The 24,082-nt window shown below is 43.6% G+C and overlaps 1 protein-coding gene across 1 annotated transcript in view; it reads right to left on the bottom strand.

The window, feature by feature from the left end:
• LOC311133052 (trafficking protein particle complex subunit 9-like) overlaps positions 1–24,082 on the bottom strand; it is a 307,997-nt gene that overhangs the window by 224,564 nt on the left and 59,351 nt on the right. The window contains exons 14-16 of the mRNA XM_084166478.1: positions 20,637–20,722; positions 5,121–5,247; positions 4,172–4,304 (exon numbers count right to left, since the gene is read on the bottom strand). Coding sequence (XP_084022604.1) covers positions 4,172–4,304; positions 5,121–5,247; positions 20,637–20,722 — 346 coding nt within the window. The remainder of the gene's footprint in view (positions 1–4,171; positions 4,305–5,120; positions 5,248–20,636; positions 20,723–24,082) is intronic.

The following is a 24,082-nucleotide window of genomic DNA, read 5'->3' as shown; positions in this document are numbered from 1 at the left end:
GTTTGAAAAAGTTAGCCTTTGCTTTCCTAACTGCTTGTGTATATTGGTTCCTAACTTCCCTGAAAAGTTGCATATCGCGGGGGCTATTTGATGCTAATGCAGTACGCCACAGGATGTTTTTGTGCTGGTCAAGGGCAGTCAAGTCTGAGGAGAACCAGGGGCTATATCTGTTCTTAGTTCTGTATTTTTTGAATGGGGCATGTCTATTTAAGATTGATAGGAAATTACTTTTAAAGAACAACCAGGCATCCTCTACTGACGGAATGAGATCTATATCCATCCAGGATACCTGGGCCAGGTCAATTAGGAAGGCCTGCTCGCTGAAGTGTTTTTGGGAGCGTTTGACAGTGATGAGGGGTGGTCGTTTGACCGCGGACCCGTTATGGACGCAGGCAATAAGGCAGTGATCGCTGAGATCCTGGTTGAAGACAGCGGAGGTGTATTTAGAGGGTAAGTTAGTCAGGATGATATCTATGAGGGTACCCATGTTTACGGATTTAGGGTTGTACCTGGTAGGTTCGTTGATAATTTGTGTGAGATTGAGGGCATCTAGTTTAGATTGTAGGATGGCCGGGGTGTTAAGCATATCCCAATTTAGGTCACCAAGCAGTACGAACTCTGAGGATAGATGGGGGGCAATCAATTCACATATGGTGTCCAGGGCACAGCTGGGGGCTGAGGGGGGTCTGTAGCAAGCGGCAACAGTGAGATATTTATTTCTGGAAAGGTGGATTTTTAGAAGTAGAAGCTCAAACTGTTTGGGCACAGACCTGGATAGTATGATGGAGCTCTGCAGGCTCTCTCTACAGTAGATTGCAGCTCCACCACCTTTGGCAGTTCTATCTAGACGGAAAATGTTATAGTTGGGGATGGAAATTTCAGAATTTTTGGTGGCCTTCCTAAGCCAGGATTCAGACACTGCTAGAACATCAGGGTTGGCGGAGTGTGCTAACGCAGTGAATAACTCAAACTTAGGAAGGAGGCTTCTGATATTTATGTGCAGAAAACCAAGACTTTTACGGTTACAGAAGTCAACAAATGATAGCTCCTGGGGAGTAGGAGTGATACTGGGGGCTGCAGGGCCTGGGTTAGCCTCTACATCACCAGAGGAACAGAGGAGGACTAGAATAAGGATACGACTAAAGGCTTTAAGAACTGGTCTTCTAGTGCGTTGGGTACATAGAATAAAGGGGGCAGTTCTCCGGGCGTTGTAGAAAAGATTCAGGGCATTATGTACAGAAAAGGATATGGAAGGATATGAGTACAGTTCAGGTAACCCTAAGCGTTGGGTAACAATGAAAGAGATAGCGTCATTTGAGGCATCGATTGAGCCGGTCTCGGCGTGTATGGGGGGAGGAATAAAGGAACTATATGAGGCAGTTTGAGAGGGACTAGGGGTTCTACATTGAAATTGTATAATAACAACTAACCCAAACAGCAATAGGCAAGGCATAATTGACATGGGAGAGAGGCATAAAGCAGTCACATGTGTTATTAGAGAGAGCTAAGACACAACTGGAAATAGCGATAACGTTTGGGCTAAGACTAAACAGAATAAACAGGACAGGGTACTGTGTAAAGGAACAGTCCAGCAGGCATCAGCTGTGCAGCTGAGTGATCATAAGGTCCAGTGAACAGCAATATGTGAGTCCGAGAGCAGTTCAAATTGGTGCTTCAGCACAGCTAGCAGGGAGCACAGTTGTAGTTTGCGTGTGCTAGCGGGCCGGGGCTGGCAGATGGATCTTCGTGGTTGTCGCAACGGGAAGCCTGTTGAAACCACATCAGACTATTTCGTCGGCAAACCAGTCGTGTTGGATCGGCGGGGCTCAGTGTCAACACTAGGAGGTCCCGTCCGGTTGACAGAGAGGTAGATAGCCGGGAGATGGGCCTGAGGCTAGCTCAAGGCTAACTGGTGCTTGCTATAGGGCAATGGTGATGGTAATCAGCCAACAACAGGTTGCAGCTAGCTAGCTGGTTGTGATGATCCGGCGCTAGGGTCCAGTGATTCCGGCAGAAAGTCCAATAAGCTCTGGGTCGATAGCACGCTGGGTCGATAGCACGCTGTGCAGACTGGCCGACGAATTGTCCAGGCTAGAGCTAGAGCTGGCTGGTGGATAGTGTAGGCCACGGACAGTGGTGAAGACGTGAAGACGCTAACGGTGACTAATAACAGGTAGCCACTATTTTCAGCTTACGGTTCTTGATGAAAGTTATAAAGAAATAATAGAATCCTTTCCACGTTGGGTGAGGCGGGTTGCAGGAAAGTATATTTAGTTAAAGAATGAAAGTAAAAAAATTTAGAAATATAGACAAAAAAAACAAGAAACGGGATATTTACACAGGACGAAAAATAAAAGCGACTGCACTGCTACGCCATCTTGGAAATCCACTGCCGATTTTGCAGGTTTTTGCAGGTTTTTGCAGGTTTTCCTACTTACAAAGCATGTAGAGGTCTGTAATTTTTATCATAGGTACACTTCAACTGTGAGAGACGGAATCTAAAACAAAAATCCAGAAAATCACATTGTATGATTAAGTAATTATTTGCATTTTATTGCATGACATAAGTATTTGATCACCTACCAACCAGTAAGAATTCCGGCTCTCACACACCTGTTAGTTTTTCTTTAAGAAGCCCTCCTGTTCTCCACTCATTACCTGTATTAACTGCACCTGTTTGAACTCGTTACCTGTATAAAAGACACCTGTCCACACACTCAATCAAACAGACTCCAACCTCTCCACAATGGCCAAGACCAGAGAGCTGTGTAAGGACATCAGGGATAAAATTGTAGACCTGCACAAGGCTGGGATGGGCTACAGGACAATAGGCAAGCAGCTTGGTGAGAAGGCAACAACTGTTGGCGCAACTATTAGAAAATGGAAGAAGTTCAAGATGACGGTCAATCACCCTCGGTCTGGGGCTCCATTCAAGATCTCACCTCGTGGGGCATCAATGATCATGAGGAAGGTGAGGGATCAGCCCAGAACTACATGGCAGGACCTGGTCAATGACCTGAAGAGAGCTGGGACCACAGTCTCAAAGAAAACCATTAGTAACACACTACGCCGTCATGGATTAAAATCCTGCAGCGCACGCAAGGTCCCCCTGCTCAAGCCAGCTCATGTCCAGGCCCGTCTGAAGTTTGCCAATGACCATCTGGATGATCCAGAGGAGGAATGGGAGAAGGTCATGTGGTCTGATGAGACAAAAATAGAGCTTTTTGGTCTAAACTCCACTCGCCGTGTTTGGAAGAAGAAGAAGGATGAGTACAACCCCAAGAACACCATCCCAACCGTGAAGCATGGAGGTGGAAACATCATTCTTTGGGGAAGCTTTTATGCAAAGGCTCAGGACGACTGCACCGTATTGAGGGGAGGATGGATTGGGCCATGTATCGCGAGATCTTGGCCAACAACCTCCTTCCCTCAGTAAGAGCATTGAAGATGGGTCGTGGCTGGGTCTTCCAGCATGACAACGACCCGAAACACACAGCCAGGGCAACTAAGGAGTGGCTCCGTAAGAAGCATCTCAAGGTCCTGGAGTGGCCTAGCCAGTCTCCAGACCTGAACCCAATAGAAAATCTTTGGAGGGAGCTGAAAGTCCGTATTGCCCAGCGACAGCCCCGAAAACTGAAGGATCTGGAGAAGGTCTGTATGGAGGAGTGGGCCAAAATCCCTGCTGCAGCGTGTGCAAACCTGGTCAAGACCTACAGGAAACGTATGATCTCTGTAATTGCAAACAAAGGTTTCTGTACCAAATATTAAGTTCTGCTTCTCTGATGTATCAAATACTTATGTCATGCAATAAAATGCAAATTAATTACTTAAAAATCTTACAATGTGATTTTCTGGATTTTTGTTTTAGATTCCGTCTCTCACAGTTGAAGTGTACCTATGTTAAAAATGACAGACCTCTACATGCTTTGTAAGTAGGAAAACCTGCAAAATCGGCAGTGTATCAAATACTTGTTCTCCCCACTGTATGTTATACTTGCTCAAATATCAATGACTTGATGATTTATTGATCTGTAGAATCAGGTGTGTTAGTGCTGGACTGGAACAAAATAATGCAACTCTGAGTCCTCAGAACCAGTATTAAGAACCTGCTCTAACGTGTACTGTGTGGACAGGGGGTATGGGTTAGGAGTTAGGACGGAGGGTGTCTCACCGTGGTAGAGAGGTGCTGAGCTGGAGACGGGGTAATGATGGAATGACCTCCACCATACAGCCACTGGTCCTCACACTGGGTAGACCCTCCAGGAGACAGTCACTGGTCACACCAAACACTGACGTATGGTAGCCTACAGAGAGGAGAGAAAGAGAGAGAGGGAGAGGTAAAAGTCAGTGACCTCAAAAACCAAGGACTAACAAGCACTCCAATAACTTTTCTCAATTCTACGAAGGGTGACATTGAGAAAACACTTATGAAGGATTTCTACCCAATCATCCTCTGTTCAAAAGAATAAGGGTCTAACTTATTCATCATATATAAATGGGAAAAACAGAGCTGTGAGTCTTGGTTTGGTTTAGAGTTGGGGCTCCTGCTGTGGCATCACAAAGGTTTACAAGACTATCTGTCACCCTCCTCTATTAACCACACGTGCACACACACACACACACACACACACACACACACCCTATTAACCCCCACCACATCCTCTGGAGAAAGATAATCAAGCCACTTGTCTTAACCATGGTGACAAAATTACAGGCAATTACTGTTGTGCAAGATTAAGACTAAATGACTAAGTAGATCATAGGAATTAAAGCTATCCTAATATCCCACGCTACTGAGGTTAACAGAGTTGAGATTAATTGACATGTCTCTTGTCCTCCTTTAACCTGTTTTAAAATGGAGGCAGAGAACATGAGGGTCTGTCTGTCTGCCTGTGTCTGTCGGCCGTCACACATCAATGTTTTTACATTTTAGTGAAAGATCTGCACATGATTTGACCCAAAATGACTGATAATTTAATCAAAAGAACGGTTATTAATAGGCTATCTTCGTATTTCGTAAAAGTAAGTTGTCAGGGAGGAAGCCATTTCCATTTCAATGATGCCCTTTCCTGTGTAAGGAGTGTTCATATTTTGTAAGGGTAAAGTTGTGCTAGACTCACCGTTGACAGTGATGTTGCCTGCGGTGCGTGGGACCCCAACCAGGGTGACAGGGTAGAGCCCAGACTCCGCAGGTAGAGACAGGGCAGCAGGCAGGGACTCAAACTCCACGCCCGACGTCAGCAAACCCTGGACAGGACGGAGGGACAGAGGACGCCAGATCAGCCAGCAGAATGACGCTATAAATCAGGTTACTTTTGAGCATAATTCATAACAAAACTAATAGTGACTATACTTAAAGTTTTTCAATTAAAATTACTATACAATATTCTTGCAACCAATAGAATGTTATATACAGCTGAAGTCGGAAGTTTACATACACTTACTGTGAGGGAAAAAAATATTTGATCCCCTGCTGATTTTGTACGTTTGCCCACTGACAAAGACATGATCAGTCTATAATTGTAATGGTAGGTTTATTTGAACAGTGAGAGACAGAATAACAACAACAAAATCCAAAAAACGCATGTCAAAAATTTTATAAAATGATTTGCATTTTAATGAGGGAAATAAGTATTTGACCCCTCTGCAAAACATGACTTAGTACTTGGTGGCAAAACCCTTGTTGGCAATCAGAGGTCAGACGTTTCTTGTAGTTGGCCACCAGGTTTGCACACATCTCAGGAGGGATTTTGTCCCACTCCTCTTTGCAGATCTTCTCCAAGTCATTAAGGTTTCGAGCCTGATGTTTGGCAACTCAAACCTTCAGCTCCCTCCACAGATTTTCTGTGGGATTAAGGTCTGGAGACTGGCTAGGCCACTCCAGGACCTTAATGTGCTTCTTCTTGAGCCACTCCTTTGTTGCCTTGGCCATGTGTTTTGGGTCATTGTCATGCTGGAATACCCATCCACTACCCATTTTCAATGCCCTGGCTGAGGGAAGGAGGTTCTCACGCAAGATTTGACGGTACATGGCCCCCTCCATCGTCCCTTTGATGCGGTGAAGTTGTCCTGTCCCCTTAGCAGAAAAACACCCCCAAAGCATAATGTTTCCACCTCCATGTTTGACGGTGGGGATGGTGTTCTTGGGGCCATAGGCAGCATTCCTCCTCCTCCAAACACGGCGAGTTGATTTGATGCCAAAGAGCTCGATTTTGGTCTCATCTGACCACAACACTTTCACCCAGTTCTCCTCTGAATCATTCAGATGTTCATTGGCAAACTTCAGAAAAGCCTGTATATGTGCTTTCTTGAGCAGGGGGACCTTGCGGGCGCTGCAGGATTTCAGTCCTTCACGGCATAGTGTGTTACCAATTGTTTTCTTGGTGACTATGGTCCCAGCTGCCTTGAGATCATTGACAAGATCCTCCCGTGTAGTTCTGGGGTGATTCCTCACTGTTCGCATGTTTATTTCAAGCATCATGCTGTGGGGGTACTTTGCTGAAGGAGGGACTGGTGCACTTCACAAAATAGATGGCATCACGAGGAAGGAAAATTATGTGGATATATTGACGCAACATCTCAAGACATCAGTAATGAAGTTAAAGCTTGGTCGCAAATGGGTCTTCCAAATGGACAATGAACCCAAGCATACTTCCAAAGTTGTGGCAAAATGGCTTAAGGACAACAAAGTCAAGGTATTGGCGTGGCCATCACAAAGCCCTGACCTCAATCCTATAGAACATTTGTGGGCAGAACTGAAAAAGCATGTGCGAGCAAGGAGGCCTACAAACCTGACTCAGTTACACCAGCTCTGTCAGGAGGAATGGGCCAAATTTCACCCAACTTATTGTGGGAAGCTTGTGGAAGGCTACCTGAAATGTTTGACCAAGTTAAACAATTTAAAGGCAATGCTACCAAATACTAATTGAGTGTATGTAAACTTCTGACCCACTGGGAATGTGATGAAAGACATAAAAGCTGAAAGAAATAATTCTCTCTAATAATATTCTGACATTTCACATTCTTAAAATAAAGTGGTGATCCTAACTGACCTAAGACAGGGAATTTTTACTAGGATTAAATGTCAGGAATTGTGAACAACTGAGTTTAAATGTATTTGGTTAAGGTGTATGTAAACTTCTGACTTCAACTGTATTTGGGGGATACAACCATCCTAGTTCTGCAGATTTTGCTGCGAAGAGACAGAATCATAAAAAAACGCATGTCAAAATCATTAGATCATTTGTTTTGGTACTGTCCATATGTAGCTTGTTTTTGGTCGCAGGTTCAGGAATGGCTGAAGAATTGCAACACATACCTGGAGATAACTGCTGGGTGATTTAAAAAGTAATAGTCAATTGATCAATAATATAATAATACACTTAGCAAAAATGTTTTTCTTTAATTTACAATATGTAGAACCTATGAGAATAGAAAGGTTCAGAACTTTTGTGAAACAGCACATTTGAAAGATATATCGCAAATAGAAATCAAAACTGGATGATGTTCAGAGATAGATGGGAGGGGTTGAGTAGAGCTGAAGGACGGGACTAAAAACAAACAAAAGATAACTATGGTAAAATATACTGTGTCCGTAAGATGTAGTAGAAGTAGAAGCCTAAGTGTTGTTGTCCATTAGTTTACTCCAACTAGGGGAGGGGTGGTAAGGTTAGGGGTTAAATAATAAAGAAGGAAAATAATAAAAGGGGAAAATAATATTATAAATAATAATATGTATATACAGTCTCAGTCAAAGGTTTGGACACACCTAATCATTCAAGGGTTTTTCTTTATTTTTTACATTGTAGAATAATAGTGAAGACATCAAAACCATGAAATAACACATATGGAATCATGTAGTAACCAAAAATGTGTTAAACAAATCAAAATATATGTTATATTTGAGATTCTTCAAATAGCCACCCTCTGCCTTGATGACAGCTTTGCACACTCTTGGCTTTCTCTCAACCAGCTTCATGAGGTAGTCACCTGGAATGCATTTCAATTAACAGGTGTCTTTGTTGTTGGAAAAGCATTCCAGGTGAAGCTGGTTGAGTGAATGCCAAGAGTGTGCAAAGCTGTCATCAAGGCAAAGGGTGGCTGTTTGAAGAACCTCAAAAATAAAATATATTTTGATTTGTTTAACACTTTTTTGGTTACTACATGATTCCATATGTGTTATTTCATAGTTTTGATGTCTTCACTATTATTCTACAATGTAGAAAATAGTAAAAATAAAGAAAAACCCTTGAATGAGTAGGTGTGTCCAAACTTTTCACTGGTACTATATACAGTGGGGGAAAAAAGTATTTAGTCAGCCACCAATTGTGCATGTTCTCCCACTTAAAAAGATGAGAGAGGCCTGTATTGTTCATCATAGGTACACGTCAACTATGACAGACAAAATGAGAAAAAAAAAATCCAGAAAATCACATTGTAGGATTTTTTATGAATTTATTTGCAAATTATGGTGGAAAATAAGTATTTGGTCAATAACAAAAGTTTCTCAATACTTTGTTATATACCCTTTGTTGGCAATGACACAGGTCAAACGTTTTCTGTAAGTCTTCACAAGGTTTTCACACACTGTTGCTGGTATTTTGGCCCATTCCTCCATGCAGATCTCCTCTACAGCAGTGATGTTTTGGGGCTGTCGCTGGGCAACACGGACTTTCAACTCCCTCCAAAGATTTTCTATGGGGTTGAGATCTGGAGACTGGCTAGGCCACTCCAGGACCTTGAAATGCTTCTTACGAAGCCACCCCTTCGTTGCCCGGGCGGTGTGTTTGGGATCATTGTCATGCTGAAAGACCCAGCCACGTTTCATCTTCAATGCCCTTGCTGTAAGTAAGCATTTCACTGTAATGTCTGCACCTGTTGTATTCGGCGCATGTGACCAATAAAATTTGATTTGATTTGATTTGATTTGATTTGATTTGATGGAAGGAGGTTTTCACTCAAAATCTCACGATACATGGCCCCATTCATTCTTTCCTTTACACGGATCAGTCGTCCTGGTCCCTTTGCAGAAAAACTGCCCCAAAGCATGATGTTTCCACCCCCATGCTTCAAAGTAGGTATGGTGTTCTTTGGATGCAACTCAGCATTCTTTGTCCTCCAAACACGACAAGTTGAGTTTTTACCAAAAAGTTATATTTTGGTTTCATTTGACCATATGACATTCTCCCAATCCTCTTCTGGATCATCCAAATGCACTCTAGCAAACTTCAGACAGGCCTGGACATGTACTGGCTTAAGCAGGGGGACACGTCTGGCACTGCAGGATTTGAGTCCCTGGCGGCGTAGTGTGTTACTGATGGTAGGCTTTGTTACTTTGGTCCCAGCTCTCTGCAGGTCATTCACTAGGTCCCCCCGTGTGGTTCTGGGATTTTTGCTCACCGTTCTTGTGATCATTTTGACCCCACGGGGTGAGATCTTGCGTGGAGCCCCAGATCGAGGGAGATTATCAGTGGTCTTGTATGTCTTCCATTTCCTAATAATTGCTCCCACAGTTGATTTCTTCAAACCAAGCTGCTTACCTATTGCAGATTCAGTCTTCCCAACCTGGTGCAGGTCTACAATTTTGTTTCTGGTGTCCTTTGACAGCTCTTTGGTCTTGGCCATAGTGGAGTTTGGAGTGTGACTGTTTGAGGTTGTGGACAGGTGTCTTTTATACTGATAACAAGTTCAAACAGGTGCCATTAATACAGGTAACGAGTGGAAGACAGAGGAGCCTCTTAAAGAAGAAGTTACAGGTCTGTGAGAGCCAGAAATCTTGCTTGTTTGTAGGTGACCAAATACTTATTTTCCACCATAATTTGCAAATAAATTCATTAAAAATCCTACAATGTGATTTTCTGGAAAAAAAATTCTCAATTTGTCTGTCATAGTTGACGTGTACCTATGATGAAAATTACAGGCCTCTCATCTTTTTAAGTGGGAGAACTTGCCCAATTGGTGGCTGACTAAATACTTTTTTTCCCCACTGTATATAAATATTTGGGGGATTGGAAATTATGCAGACAATTACATTGACGGAAGCCACAATCTATCTGCAATATTAAAGCTGATCTACCCCCACGCCCAAAAAATACAAAAATATATAATAAAAAATAAGTGACTATACTCACAAGTGCATAACTTATTTAGCTTAATTAATCTTAATGAGATACGCAGTTGTTCATTAAAATGTATGCTATCAGTGGAGCTTCATTAAAATGACTTGATACCATGTTATCAAAGAGTGTCAAATGATTCTACTTAAAAATCTGGCCCTATTAATTAAACACAAATGGAGACTGAGCATGAGGCAACGGTTCAATGGGAACAGCAGGACTTCTAAGTCGCTCTGAACTAAAATGATCATAAAATACCACACAGACACCTGTCAATGTAACGTAGTGTCACAACTGACTTGATTAAAGTTAAATTAGCTTTTAAACAAAATCAAGTGGATCTAATGAATCAGATTCCACTGTTCTAATGTGACATGATGAGAGAAACCCCATAATTGTCCCAGTGCCGTAATGGGTGGCAGTTGTTTCCATTGTTCCCTGTAATGTTCCCATCAGAACTGCACATGAAGGAATGGAGAGGAGGAGAGGAAGCAACTTTTAGGAGTATTGAAACCCAGCCACACAGTAGTTTCCAGAGTTCCCTGTAATCAATCATCTTAATCTAATCTAGCCACGATATCCTAAAGCAGTGTTTCCCAACTCCTGTCCTCGAGTAGACCCAACATGTGGCCCCGGACAAGCACACCTGATTCTACTTGTCAACTAGTCATCAAGCCCCTGACAAGTTGAATGAGGTGTGTTTGTCTAGGGCTACAGCAAAAATGTGTACTGTTGGGGATACTGGATGACCGGAGTTGGGAAACACTGTTAAAGGATAGGACAGGAAACCACTTAAGAGTATTGAAACTCAGCCTCCCAGTGAACTGGTGGGAGGGAGGTTGTCTCTGGTCCCAGTTCCACAGTGCTGTGGTGGGAGGTAGGGTTGGTGGGAGTAGTTCCCAGTGTTCCCTGTAATCCATCATCCTAATCTAGCCCTGATATCCTGGAAATGAGATCAGCCCCAGCAGGCACCGCCATCTCCCACAGAGAAAATTGCTCTTGTTCTCACCGTGAGAGAGCGAGGAGGAAACTGGAAACACACACACACACACAAGGAAACAGTGTAAATTGAAGGCTGTCTGCTCTTCCGGAGGAGGAGAGATTGGAAATGTGTAGGGGAGATGGAGAGGTTCGACTATCTCAGAGAGGAATATGCTAGTGTAACATCTTTATCAGTTATACTGGTGGTCAAATTCCCATCACATCTAGTCACTGGTCATCAGGCTGGCTGGGTGACATCATTTTATCAAACTGCAGACACTACCTCACTAGGGAGGTTGGTGTGTGTGTGTGTGTGTGTGTGTGTGTGTGTGTGTGTGTGTGTGTGTGTGTGTGTGTGTGTGTGTGTGTGTGTGTCTACAGTCACAGAGAGCCTCTGTGGTGGCGTGATAGTGATTTATAAAGCTATGCCTCTAGCTACTTTAGAGAGAGAATAAAGATTACACCCCTTTACTGGAAAAACAAATATCAAAGTTAACCTATTGGAAATAACTCATTTGCATCCATTCTTGAAAAGGTTAATTAGCCCGGCTCGCTATTGTTACGATCATCAGTCTGGTGTGTGTGTGTGTTTCAAGTTTCAAGTGTGTGTGTGCGTGCATAGTTAGTTAGCCTGATAGTTCTCCCATCATCACTGCATCAAGTATATTTATTTATAATACTTTCATTTCCTTCTCCATTACAATGCAGTGATTAATACTGGAATGTGATGGCACAGTAAATTGATTAATCAATTGCAGAGTAAAAAAGCAATCTAGTAAACAATATTCACAGACAGTCAGACACTAATGAGCCAGCTCTGACAGGGACAAAGTCACTTCATAATCATTTACAGTAACCTTTCCTTCAGAATGTGTTTGTCTAGCCTAGAGACCTCACTCTGTGGAGAGGTCCAGCCAGACACAGAACACATTGGCTAGTCTGAGCAGCAGTCTCTCAAATATGGATGATTCATTCTAGTTTTTCATTTTGCCCACTAAATGATCTACATCCATCATAATAGTTTGAGCCTTACAGAACTTCAAAAGAAGGCTAAAATGTAAGGTGTCATTAACACCAAATTATACTACTTTTAGCTATACTCACAATCAAATAACTAAGAGATCTCTACAAGTTTACAAACAATTTAATTTCCCCCTCAGGTAAATAACCACATACAGTGGGGAGAACAAGTATTTGATACACTGCCGATTTTGCAGGTTTTCCTACATACAAAGCATGTAGAGGTCTGTAATTTTTATCATAGGTACACTTCAAGTGTGAGAGACAGAATCTAAAACAAGAATCCAGAAAATCACATTGTATGATTTTTAAGTAATTAGCATTTTATTGGATGACATAAGTATTTGATACATCAGAAAAGCAGAACTTAATATTTGGTACAGAAACCTTTGTTTGCAATTACAGAGATCATACGTTTCCTGTAGGTCTTGACCAGGTTTGCACACACTGCAGCAGGGATTTTGGCCCACTCCTCCATACAGACCTTCTCCAGATCCTTCAGGTTTCGGGGCTGTCGCTGGGCAATACGGACTTTCAGCTCCCTCCAAAGATTTTCTATTGGGTTCAGGTCTGGAGACTGGCTAGGCCACTCCAGGACCTTGAGATGCTTCTTACGGAGCCACTCCTTAGTTGCCCTGGCTGTGTGTTTCGGGTCGTTGTCATGCTGGAAGACCCAGCCACGACCCATCTTCAATGCTCTTACTGAGGGAAGGAGGTTGTTGGACAAGATCTCGCGATACATGGCCCCATCCATCCTCCCCTCAATACGGTGCAGTCGTCCTGTCCCCTTTGCAGAAAAGCATCCCCAAAGAATAATGTTTCCACCTCCATACTTCACGGTTGGGATGGTGTTCTTGGGGTTGTACTCATCCTTCTTCTTCCTCCAAACATGGCGAGTGGAGTTTAGACCAAAAAGCTCTATTTTTGTCTCATCAGACCACATGACCTTCTCCCATTCCTCCTCTGGATCATCCAGATGGTCATTGGCAAACTTCAGTTGGGCCTGGACATGCGCTGGCTTGAGCAGGGGGACCTTGCGTGCGCTGCAGGATTTTAATCAATTTTTATTTATTTTTATTTTATTTCACCTTTATTTAACCAGGTAAGCCAGTTGAGAACAAGTTCTCATTTACAACTGCGACCTGGCCAAGATAAAGCATAGTAGTGCTATAAAAACAACAACACAGAGTTACATATGGGGTAAACAAAACATACAGTCAAAAAAAATACAACAGAAAATATATACACAGTGTGTGCAAATGTAGCAAGTTATGGAGGTAAGGCAATAAATAGGCTATAGTGCAAAATAATTACAATTAGTATTAACACTGGAATGCTAGATGTGCAAGAGATTATGTGCAAATAGAGATACTGGGGTGCAAAAGAGCAAAATAAATAACAATATAGGGATGAGGTAGTTGGGTGGGCTAATTTCAGATGGGCTGTGTACAGGTGCAGTGATCGGTAAGGTGCTCTGACAACTGATGCTTAAAGTTAGTGAGGGAGATAAGAGTCTCCAGCTTCAGAGATTTTTGCAATTCGTTCCAGTCATTGGCAGCAGAGAACTGGAAGGAATGGCGGCCAAAGGAGGTGTTGGCTTTGGGAATGACCAGTGAGATATACCTGCTGGAGCGCAGACTACGGGTGGGTGCTGCTATGGTGACCAATGAGCTAAGATAAGGCGGGGATTTGCCTAGTAGTGATTTATAGATGGCCTGGAGCCAGTGGGTTTGACGACGAACATGTAGTGAGGACCAGCCAACAAGAGCGTACAGGTCACAGTGGTGGGTAGTGTATGGGGCTTTGGAGACAAAACGGATGGCACTGTGATAGACTACATCCAATTTGCTGAGTAGAGTGTTGGAGGCTATTTTGTAAATGACATCGCCGAAGTCAAGGATCGGTAGGATAGTCAGTTTTACGAGGGCATGTTTGGCAGCATGAGTGAAGGAGGCTTTGTTGCGAAATAGGAAGCCGATTCTAGATTTAACTTTGGATTGGAGATTCTTAATGTGAGTCTGGAAGGAGAGTTTACAGTCTAACCAGACACCTAGGTATTTGTAGTTGTCCACATACTCTAGGTCAGACCCGTCGAGAGTGGTGATTCTAGTCGGGTGGGCGGGTGCCAGCAGCGTTCGATTGAAGAGCATGCATTTAGTTTTACTAGTGTTTAAGAGCAGTTGGAGGCTACTGAAGGAGTGTTGTATGGCATTGAAGCTCGTTTGGAGGTTTGTTAACACAGTGTCCAATGAAGGGCCAGATGTATACAAAATGGTGTCGTCTGCGTAGAGGTGGATCTGAGAGTCACCAGCAGCAAGAGCGACATCATTGATATACACGGAGAAAAGAGTCGGCCCAAGAATTGAACCCTGTGGCACCACCATAGAGACTGCCATAGGTCCAGACAACAGGCCCTCCGATTTGACACATTGAACTCTATCTGAGAAGTAGTTGGTGAACCAGGCGAGGCAGTCATTTGAGAAACCAAGGCTATTTAGTCTGCCAATAAGAATGCGGTGGTTGACAGAGTCGAAAGCCTTGGCCAGGTCGATGAAGACGGCTGCACAGTACTGTCTATTATCGATCGCGGTTATAATATCGTTTAGGACCTTGAGCGTGGCTGAAGTGCACCCATGACCAGCTCGGAAACCGGATTGCATAGCGGAGAAGGTACGGTGGGATTCCATGACGGCGTAGTGTGTTACTAATGGTTTTCTTTGAGACTGTGGTCCCAGCTCTCTTCAGGTCATTGACCAGGTCCTGCTGTGTAGTTCTGAGCTGATCCCTCACCTTCCTCATGATCATTGATGCCCCACGAGGTGAGATCTTGCATGGAGCCCCAGACCGAGGGTGATTGACCGTTATCTTGAACTTCTTCCATTTTCTAATAATTGTGCCAACAGTAGTTGCCTTCTCACCAAGCTGCTTGCCTATTGTCCTGTAGCCCATCCCAGCCTTGTGCAGGTCTACAATTTTATCCCTGATGTCCTTACACAGCTCTCTGGTCTTGGCCATTGTGAAGAGGTTGGAGTCTGTTTGATTGAGTGTGTGGACAGGTGTCTTTTATACAGGTAACGAGTTCAAACAGGTGCACAGGTGCAGTTAATACAGGTAATGAGTGGAGAACAGGAGGGCTTCTTAAAGAAAAACTAACAGGTCTGTGAGAGCCGGAATTCTTACTGGTTGGTAGGTGATCAAATACTTATGTCATGCCCCAAAACAATGACAACTTCTCTCAACCAGTGGCATATGGGTTTTTTAGGTGAGTGCTGATGTCGCCCTGTGATAAGCAGTGCCCACTTTGTCAAAGGCAAGGATGCAAAATATTTATATTCTCCATTTCCAACGCACATCTCCAGGGTGCTGTTGGAGAGACGTACCGCTGCAGCGCTCCACCAACATTCCGTAAAAAAATACGAATCTATGAATCATATAACAGATATAACATATGGTAGAAAGAGTATGTGGCCTTTTCTGTAGCCTACAGGCAGAATATAAAATGTATGACAATGTAATGAGACACAAACCTTTTACATTAGGTTTCTCCGATCAAATAGCATAACCTAAACGGTGCCCAATTAAAAAAAAAATGCACTGACATGTTAACAAACAACATATCCTAAAAAAAGGAAAGGTCAAAGTAAAATGGACAATATGGAATGGACAATCAGGCTACTCGCAACTGCTGTCCAGGAGTTTCATCCTGTGGGCTAAATTGTCTTGATCAGTGGTTTCAAGTTTGTATCCATCAATTAAAGGCAGAGGCAGAAGTTACTTTACGTGCCTTCGGAAACTATTCAGACCCCTTGACTTTTTCCACATGTTGTTACGTTACTGCCTTTTTCTAAAATGGATAAAATAAAAAATCAATCTACACACAATATCCCATAATGACAAAGCGAAAACAGGTTTATAGACATTTTTGCAAATTGATCAAATATAAAAAAGGAATACCTTATTTACATAAGTATTCAGACCATTTGCTATGAGACTCAAAATAGAGCTCAGGTGCATCCTGTTTCCATTGATCATCCTTGAAATGTTTCTACAACTTGCTTTGAGTCCACCTGTGGTAAATTCAATTGATTGGACATAATTTGGAAAGGTACACACCTGTCTATATAAGGTCCCAGAGTTGACATTGCATGTCAGAGCAAAAACCAAGCCATGAGGTCGAAGGAATTGTCCGTAGAGCTCCGAGACAGGATTGTGTTGAGGCACAGATCTGGGGAAAGGTACCGAAACATTACCTGCAGCATTGACGGTCCCCAAGAGCACAGTGGCCTCCATCATTCTTAAATAGAAGAAGTTTGGAACCACCAAGACTCTTCCTAGAGTTGGCCGCCCGGCCAAACTAAACAATCGGGGGAGAAGGGTCTTGGTCAGGTGAGGTGACCAAGAACCTGATGGTCACTCTGACAGAGCTCCTGAGTTCCTCTTTGGAGATGGGAGAACCTTCCAGAAGGTCAACCAACTCTGCAGCACTCCACCAATCAGGCCTTTATGGTAGAGCAGCCAGACGGAAGCCACTCCCCAGTAAAAGGTACATGACAGCCCGCTTGGAGTTTGCCAAAAGGCACCTAAAGGACTCTGACCATGAGAAACAAGGTCTTATAAAACCAAGATTGAAACCTTTGGCCTGAATGCCAAGTGTCATGTCTGGAGGGAACCTGGCACCATCCCTACGGTGAAGCATGGTGGTGGCAGCATCACACTGTGGGGATGTTTTTCAGTGGCAGGGACTGGGAGACTAGTCAGGATCGAGAGAAAGATGAACGGAGCAAAGTACAGAGAGATCCTTGATGAAAACCTACTCCAGAGCGCTCAGGACCTCAGTCTAGGGTTTCCTCATAGCGCTTGATGGTTTTTGCAACTGCACTTGAAGAAACTTTCAAAGTTCTTGACATTTTCCGTAGTGACTGACCTCCATGTCTTAAAGTAATGATGGACTGTCATTTCTCTGTGCTTATTTGAGCTGTTCTTGCCATAATATGGACTTGGTCTTTTACCAAATAGGGCTATCTTCTGTATACCAACCCTACCTTGTCACAACACAACTGATTGGCTCAAACGCATTAAGAAAGAAATAAATTCCACAAATTAACTTTTAACAAGAAGCTGGTTAGGAGAATGCCAAGAGTGTGCAAAGCTGTCATCAAGGCAAAGGGAGGCTACTTTGAAGAATCTCAAATATAAAATATATTTATATTTCTTTAACTTTTTTGGTTACTACATGATTCCATATGTGTTATTTCATAGGTGTGATGTCTTCACTATTATTCTACAATGTAGAAAATAGTAAAAATTAAGAAAAACCCTTGAATGAGTAGGTGTGTCCAAACTTTTGACTGGTACTGTATATCTCCCTTTCCATCTCTCCATCTATCCCCTCCATCTGTCCATCTCTCCATCTCTCCCCTCCATCTCTCCATCTATCCTCTCCATCTATCCATCTCTCCATCTATCCCCTCCATCTGTCCATCTGTCCCTCCATCTATCCCCTCCATCTCTCCCCTCCATCTATCCCCTTCATTTCTCCATCTATCCATCTATCCCCTCCATCTCTCCCCTCCATCTCTCCATCCCTCCCCTCCATCTCTCCATCTATCCCCTCCATCTCTCCATCTCTCCCCTCCATCTCTCCATCTATCCCCTCCATCTCTCCATCTATCCCCTCCATCTCTCCATCTATCCCCTCCATCTCTCCATCTATCCCCTCCATCTCTCCATCTATCCCCTCCATCTCTCCATCTATCCCCTCCATCTCTCCATCTATCCCCTCCATCTGTCCATCTATCCCCTCCATCTCTCCATCTATACCCTCCATCTCTCCATCTATCCCCTCCATCTCTCCATCTCTCCATCTATCCCCTCCATCTGTCCATGGTCCCTGCATTGGGCGAGGGACACTCAGAAGCCTGTCTGTCACTGCCATCAACAGACCTGGGTTCAAATACTATTGGATTTCTTTCAAAGACTTTCATAGTCTGACTGAGCCTGCCTGGAGTGACAGATGGACGTGGTTTACACTTTTGGGACTATTCCGTTGGTTCCATTGTGCCAGGAATACTCAATCAAGCGCAGCTAAAGTACTGAAAATAAAAAATACTGTGTGAACTCAGGTCAAGTCAGGTCGGGTCAGGTCATGATGAACACCATAGTTTGTGATTATGCCGAGTCACCCTGCATGCCACCTGTACTGTACCACCTAACACCTAAGGCTGCCAGCTGCCATGGAAGTAGAACAGGAGGGGTCTCTGTCTCCATCTGTGCTTCCATCTATCCATCCGCAGGTGAGGAGTCAGTGGCTAATGATATATGTGTGTGTGTGTGTGTGTCTCTTCGCTGGCTCAGTGACAGTTTTAGGACCCCTCGACAGCAAAGAAAATAATCCCTCATCGCCGTTTGACCTTCCACTCTCCTGGCGCTTCAAAACACGTGTTTTAAACACACACACTTCATTCTGCTCCGACATGCCAGAGGTTGATAATTACCCGTCCAGGTACATACAGCAACACCTCGGGCACGACAGGCGCTGGGGCTCCTGTCATTGTGCACAGTCAGACATTAAACACATGCACATGCCTTTCCATGGCCATTTGTGCTCTAGTGTCCAATTAAGGGCTGCATCAGTTTCAGGCACACAGTGAGCAGCGCCTCGTGACGGTACAGTATGGCTGTTGTGTGTGTGTGTGTGTTGACAGACAGACAGAGGCAGATGATTGTTGTGCATCTCAATGCAGTCTGTGCCACATCAGTGCTTCCGTAAACAAACACTTCCATCATCGAGTAGCAAAGCGGTTTGATTCAACAATATACATCTGACCCGTCATTGGACACTGTGTTAACAAACCTCCAAACGAGCTTCAATGCCATACAACACTCCTTCCGTAGCCTCCAACTGCTCTTAAACACTAGTAAAACTAAATGCATGCTCTTCAACCGAACGCTGCTTGCACCCGCCCACCCGACTAGAATCACTACTCTCGGCGGGTCTGACCTAGAGTATGTGGACAACTACAAATACCTAGGTGTCTGGTTAGACTGTAAACTCTCCTTCCAGACTCACATTAAGCATCTCCAATCAAAAGTTAGATCTAGAATCGGCTTCCTATTTCGCAACAAAGCCTCCTTCACTCATGCTGCCAAACATGCCCTCGTCAAACGGACTATCCTACCGATCCTTGACTTTGGCGATGTCATTTACAAAATAGCCTCCAACACTCTACTCAGCAAATTGGATGTAGTCTATCACAGTGCCATCCGTTTTGTCACCAAAGCCCCATATACTACCCACCATTGTGACCTGTACGCTCGTTGGCTGGCCCTCAATACATATTCTTCGCCAAACCCACTGGCTACAGGTCATCTATAAATCACTGCTAGGCAAATCCCCGTCTTACCTTAGCTCACTGGTCACCATAGCAACACCCACCCGTAGTCTGCGCTCCAGCAGGTATATCTCACTGGTCATCCCCAAAGCCAACACCTCCTTTGGCCGCCATTCCTTCCAGTTCTCTGCTGCCAATGACTGGAACGAACTGCAAAAATCTCTGAAGCTGGAGACTCTTATCTCCCTCACTAACTTTAAGCATCAGTTGTCAGAGCAGCTTACCGATCACTGCACCTGTACACAGCCATTCTGAAATTAGCCCACCCAACTACCACATCCCCATATTGTTATTTATTTTGCTAATTTGCACCCCAGTATCTCTATTTGCACATCATCTTTTGCACATCTATCATTCCAGTGTTAATACGAAATTGTAACTATTTTGCACTATGGCCTATTTATTGCCTTACCTCCATAACTTACTACATTCGCACACACTGTATATATATTTTCTGTTTGTATGTTTTGTTTACCCCATATGTAACTCTGTGTTGTTGTTTTTATCGCACTGCTTTGCTTTATCTTGGTCAGGTTGCAGTTGTAAATGAGAACTTGTTCTCAACTGGCTTACCCGGTTAAATAAAGGTGAAAGAAAAACAATCAAACGCATGTGTGATCCTGAGAGAAAGAGCTTGAACCACACAGAGATATCAAGAAAGACAAAAAAAGTGTGTGTGACTGTGAGTGCAAGCATCCGTGAGAGAGAGCGAAAAGTGAATAAGAAAAAGGAGAGGAGTGAATGGGCATTTCCTCGCACTTACCTTATTAGAGACTGACAGTGAGGATAGCTAGCATCAGAACTATAAACCGTAATAGCACCACATGGGTTCACTCCCCCTACATTGTTCCAGTACACTTAGTGTTAAGGGAGAAGGACGGCTCAGTTTGTTCTGGTCCTGTCCTGTACCATCATTACTGCATGAAAGTGTCAGAACAGGGCTTTTAGCTAGACTTGAATGAGGTCATCAAATATAACTTCAAGACATTTTCACAGTTGAATGGCTTGCCCCTGATGTAATGTGATGAGGGTCGTTTATTTTACCCCGAGAGGCCCTGACAACTTCTTCTCAGGGACGTTTACTAAGTTGTGGCGTTGTTGTAGTATCCAGAAGTAATGCTTCACTCACCATGTGCTCCACGCGGAGTTCAAAGGGCATGGGGTTGTAGACCATCAACTGGACCTCACACACATCTCCCTGGACCCACTGGAACTCTGAGGAGTTAAAAGAATACATTACAGTGAATCTCAGACCAGGAGAAACTGATGCATTACATGTCTGAGCAACAAATGTACATGCAACATACAGACAAATATGAGTTCAATTATGTGGGTATGTGTGGCCTAGATTGATCTAGCTACAGCCTCCGGCACTCATGTCTATGGTGTCAGCATATAGTAGGTTTGAATCCGGCCTACTGCCCTTTGACATAATCTCTATCTTTCTCCACTGTCATCCTCTATCTGTTCATTAAAGTCAGAAAATACCTTACAAATATATCATTATAATTATGTGGGTATGTGAGTAATAGATTAGAATAGAATTCAGGGATGTGGAAATAATGTGAAACGTTAAATATGGATTGTTAAGTCTATAGTTATATTTTCAATATGCCAGAGTATTTCAATTGCAATTAAAACCATCCTGTTTGATAAAAATAATTACCTCAATGTGCCTCACGCACAGACAGACAAGTTCATAGTTAATTACTTTATGAAAGCCAATAAACCGCAAATAAACAAAAAAATATATAGATTGAGCTGTTGGCTCTCAGCAAATTTGTACATTTAATTTCGTATTCCATTAGCCATGCAGTAACATTTGACTTGAGGCAACTAAAAACCAGTTAAAGTGTTGTTGGTGAGAGCTGCTCAGGAGGATGTAAAGGATCTGTTTCAGGGTTCAGCGTCAGGCAGTTGACAAAACAAGGCAACCAAGTGCATACTGTAATGATGACCGGATTATATTATATTACTATTAGAAGATTTAGGAGATGATTAAGCAAAGCATGTGCAGTGTTTCCCCTAGGGTTTTTTTCAGCAGTGTTGGCAACGTTCGTGCAATGACATGCTAGCTGTTCCCATAGACTTCCAGTAGCAGTGTCATTTGGCAGTGGAGGAGGGATTCTGAGATGGAGACAGGTGGGAAACAGCTCTGTTACCAAACACACTACAGTCTTCCATTTCCATTTCTACATTTTCAATCTCTAAATGCATTAAACTGTCCCACTAGAGGACTTGGCTGAGCCTAAGCCCCGAACAACACACACGCACACACTTCCATCTCCATTCTCTGAGCCCAGGACTTGGTGGGTTAAGAGGATTTATGGACAGTAAAGTAAACTACCGGCGTGCACCTTGGGAAATTAAAACTTTAGTCCAAAGTAGGAAGAAAGAGAAGCAGGAAGAAGGGTATCTATATAATATAAAATGGTAAAATGAGCCTTTCTCACAACCCCAGGTCTGCCTCTCAGGTATCCTCCTCACAGAGCCAATTACATAAAAACATGCCTCAAAGAGTTGAGGAGAGCTGAGCGGCAACCATCTCAATTGTGTGTCCCAAATGGCACCCTATTCCCTTCACATTACACTTCTTCCCTATGGGGCCCTGGTCAAAAGTAGAGCAATATAAAGGGACTAAGGTGCCATTTGGGACGCACCCTAGCCTCCCTCTGTACTTAGAGGCTCCTGGCCATTCATTCATTCCAGATTAAAGAGAGAGCAGGAAGGTTCAGCACTTCAGAACCTCAGTGTGAATATTAATCATGTGGTGGAGTGTTGCTAGCCTGAGTACCAGTCTCATTAGCTAACATTCCACTCCTTGCCGCTCCTGGTCATCGCCAAAGAGGACCCTGTTGGAGCGACCGGAACAGAACAAAACAGGCACTGCAGATGATGTGTTGGTTCTACTGAATGCTGACACAGGGCACACACACATCGCTGTAAGAATTTCAGCCCCAGTAATATGCTGTGTTGAATAATGCATCCTTACGATGGCCGGCTCGCCTGGGCAATGGAGCATAAAACATGCGTGTGAAATAGAGCAAATCTGGAGGAGGACACTGATGTATTAGAACATAACCATACCACCATTTATACAGTGTGTGTGTGTGTGTGTGTGTGTGTGTGTGTGTGTGTGTGTGTGTGTGTGTGTGTGTGTGTGTGTGTGTGTGTGTGTGTGTGAAATGCTAGGTGCGAAGGGAGGCTTGTGTGTGTGTGTAGATATATGGATCTAACCTCTACTTCCTCTGCTCTGCTCCAGTCCTAAACACAACCGGCTAACAGTTTGCACACTGATTCATCATCGCTTTGTAAATACATTCGCTAGTAGTTTTTCTACCTCGCTTTTCACCTTGCAGTTATTCCCTCTGTGTGTGAATCCCTGCAGTTACAATCCCTGAAACATTTACCCTGCAGGGACACACACACACACACAGTGGGTCAGCGCGTTATCAGGGGGCAAACAAACACTAACAGTTGCCTGCATTCTGACACAGTCTAACCACCCTCACACACAAAACACATTTTCACAGTCGATTCACCTGCTTATCCCCACGTTCATACAGTGATGGATCACAGTGAGTGAATCTGGCACCCTGGCCTGCTATGGATGTAATGTTGTATCTATCATTGCCTGCTATGGATGTAATGTATCTGACTACCAGCAGCCTGTTATGGACGCCCGAGCAGCCAATCCATGAATCAAACAGACAGTATCACCATACAGACACACAGCCAGAGGATCCACTATCAACGCTGATGTAGAATGACTCATCATTACTCTCTGTTTCCTGGTGAAATTACATCAAACACTGCTTCGACAAACCTTGAGTAGTAGTCTCTAGATTACCAGTAGAGTAAGCCTGTTGGCATCGTTTGGAAATCAAACATTTTTCAGTAGTCGTAGGCAAACCTGGGTTCAAATACTATTTGGAATATTTGTTTTAATACTTTGAGCGTTTGCTTTAGCCTGCCTGGCGTGCCAGATTGGCAGGGTTTGCACTTTTGCAACTGTTCTATTGGCTCATTGACGCAAGCAAGCTTAATCAAGTCCAGCGGAAGTATTTGAACCTAGGTCTAGAAACGTCCCATTTTCCAGTAGTGGAACTCCGGTCCAGTTAAATGAGGCCTGCTGGTGTCATTGCCTCATCACATAGTATCCCGGAGCAGAGAGAAGGCTTTAGTGCTCTAATGTGAGGAGCACAACCACACCATCACATAAAATAGGTCTCTCTGTTGCGTAAACTAACAGAGGAATCAACGTCTAAAGCTTTGAGATTTGTGAGTTTCATGAAACTACAAGTAATTAAGGTAACATTTTATTTGAAGGGTACTTACTTCAGGACTTCATAATCCATTCATAACCTATACATAACACATTCATAAGCAGTACATTAATGAGGAGTTGTTTTGAGACCGTTTCTGAGTTCACTATACTGCTGCTGTGCTGTGAGAACCAGCTCTGGCAGAGTAGGGTGTGGTCTGTTTCAAGTGTTGAAACAGATCATGATTGAGGCTCATTGCGCACCTAATGAGACAGAGGAGGTATATTACCCATTCAGTTATCGCTCCCTC

This window comes from Coregonus lavaretus, assembly GCF_964263955.1.
Source record: "Coregonus lavaretus genome assembly, chromosome: 7".
NCBI lineage: Eukaryota > Metazoa > Chordata > Actinopteri > Salmoniformes > Salmonidae > Coregonus > Coregonus lavaretus.
This window is presented reverse-complemented; position numbering and strand designations above follow the sequence as displayed.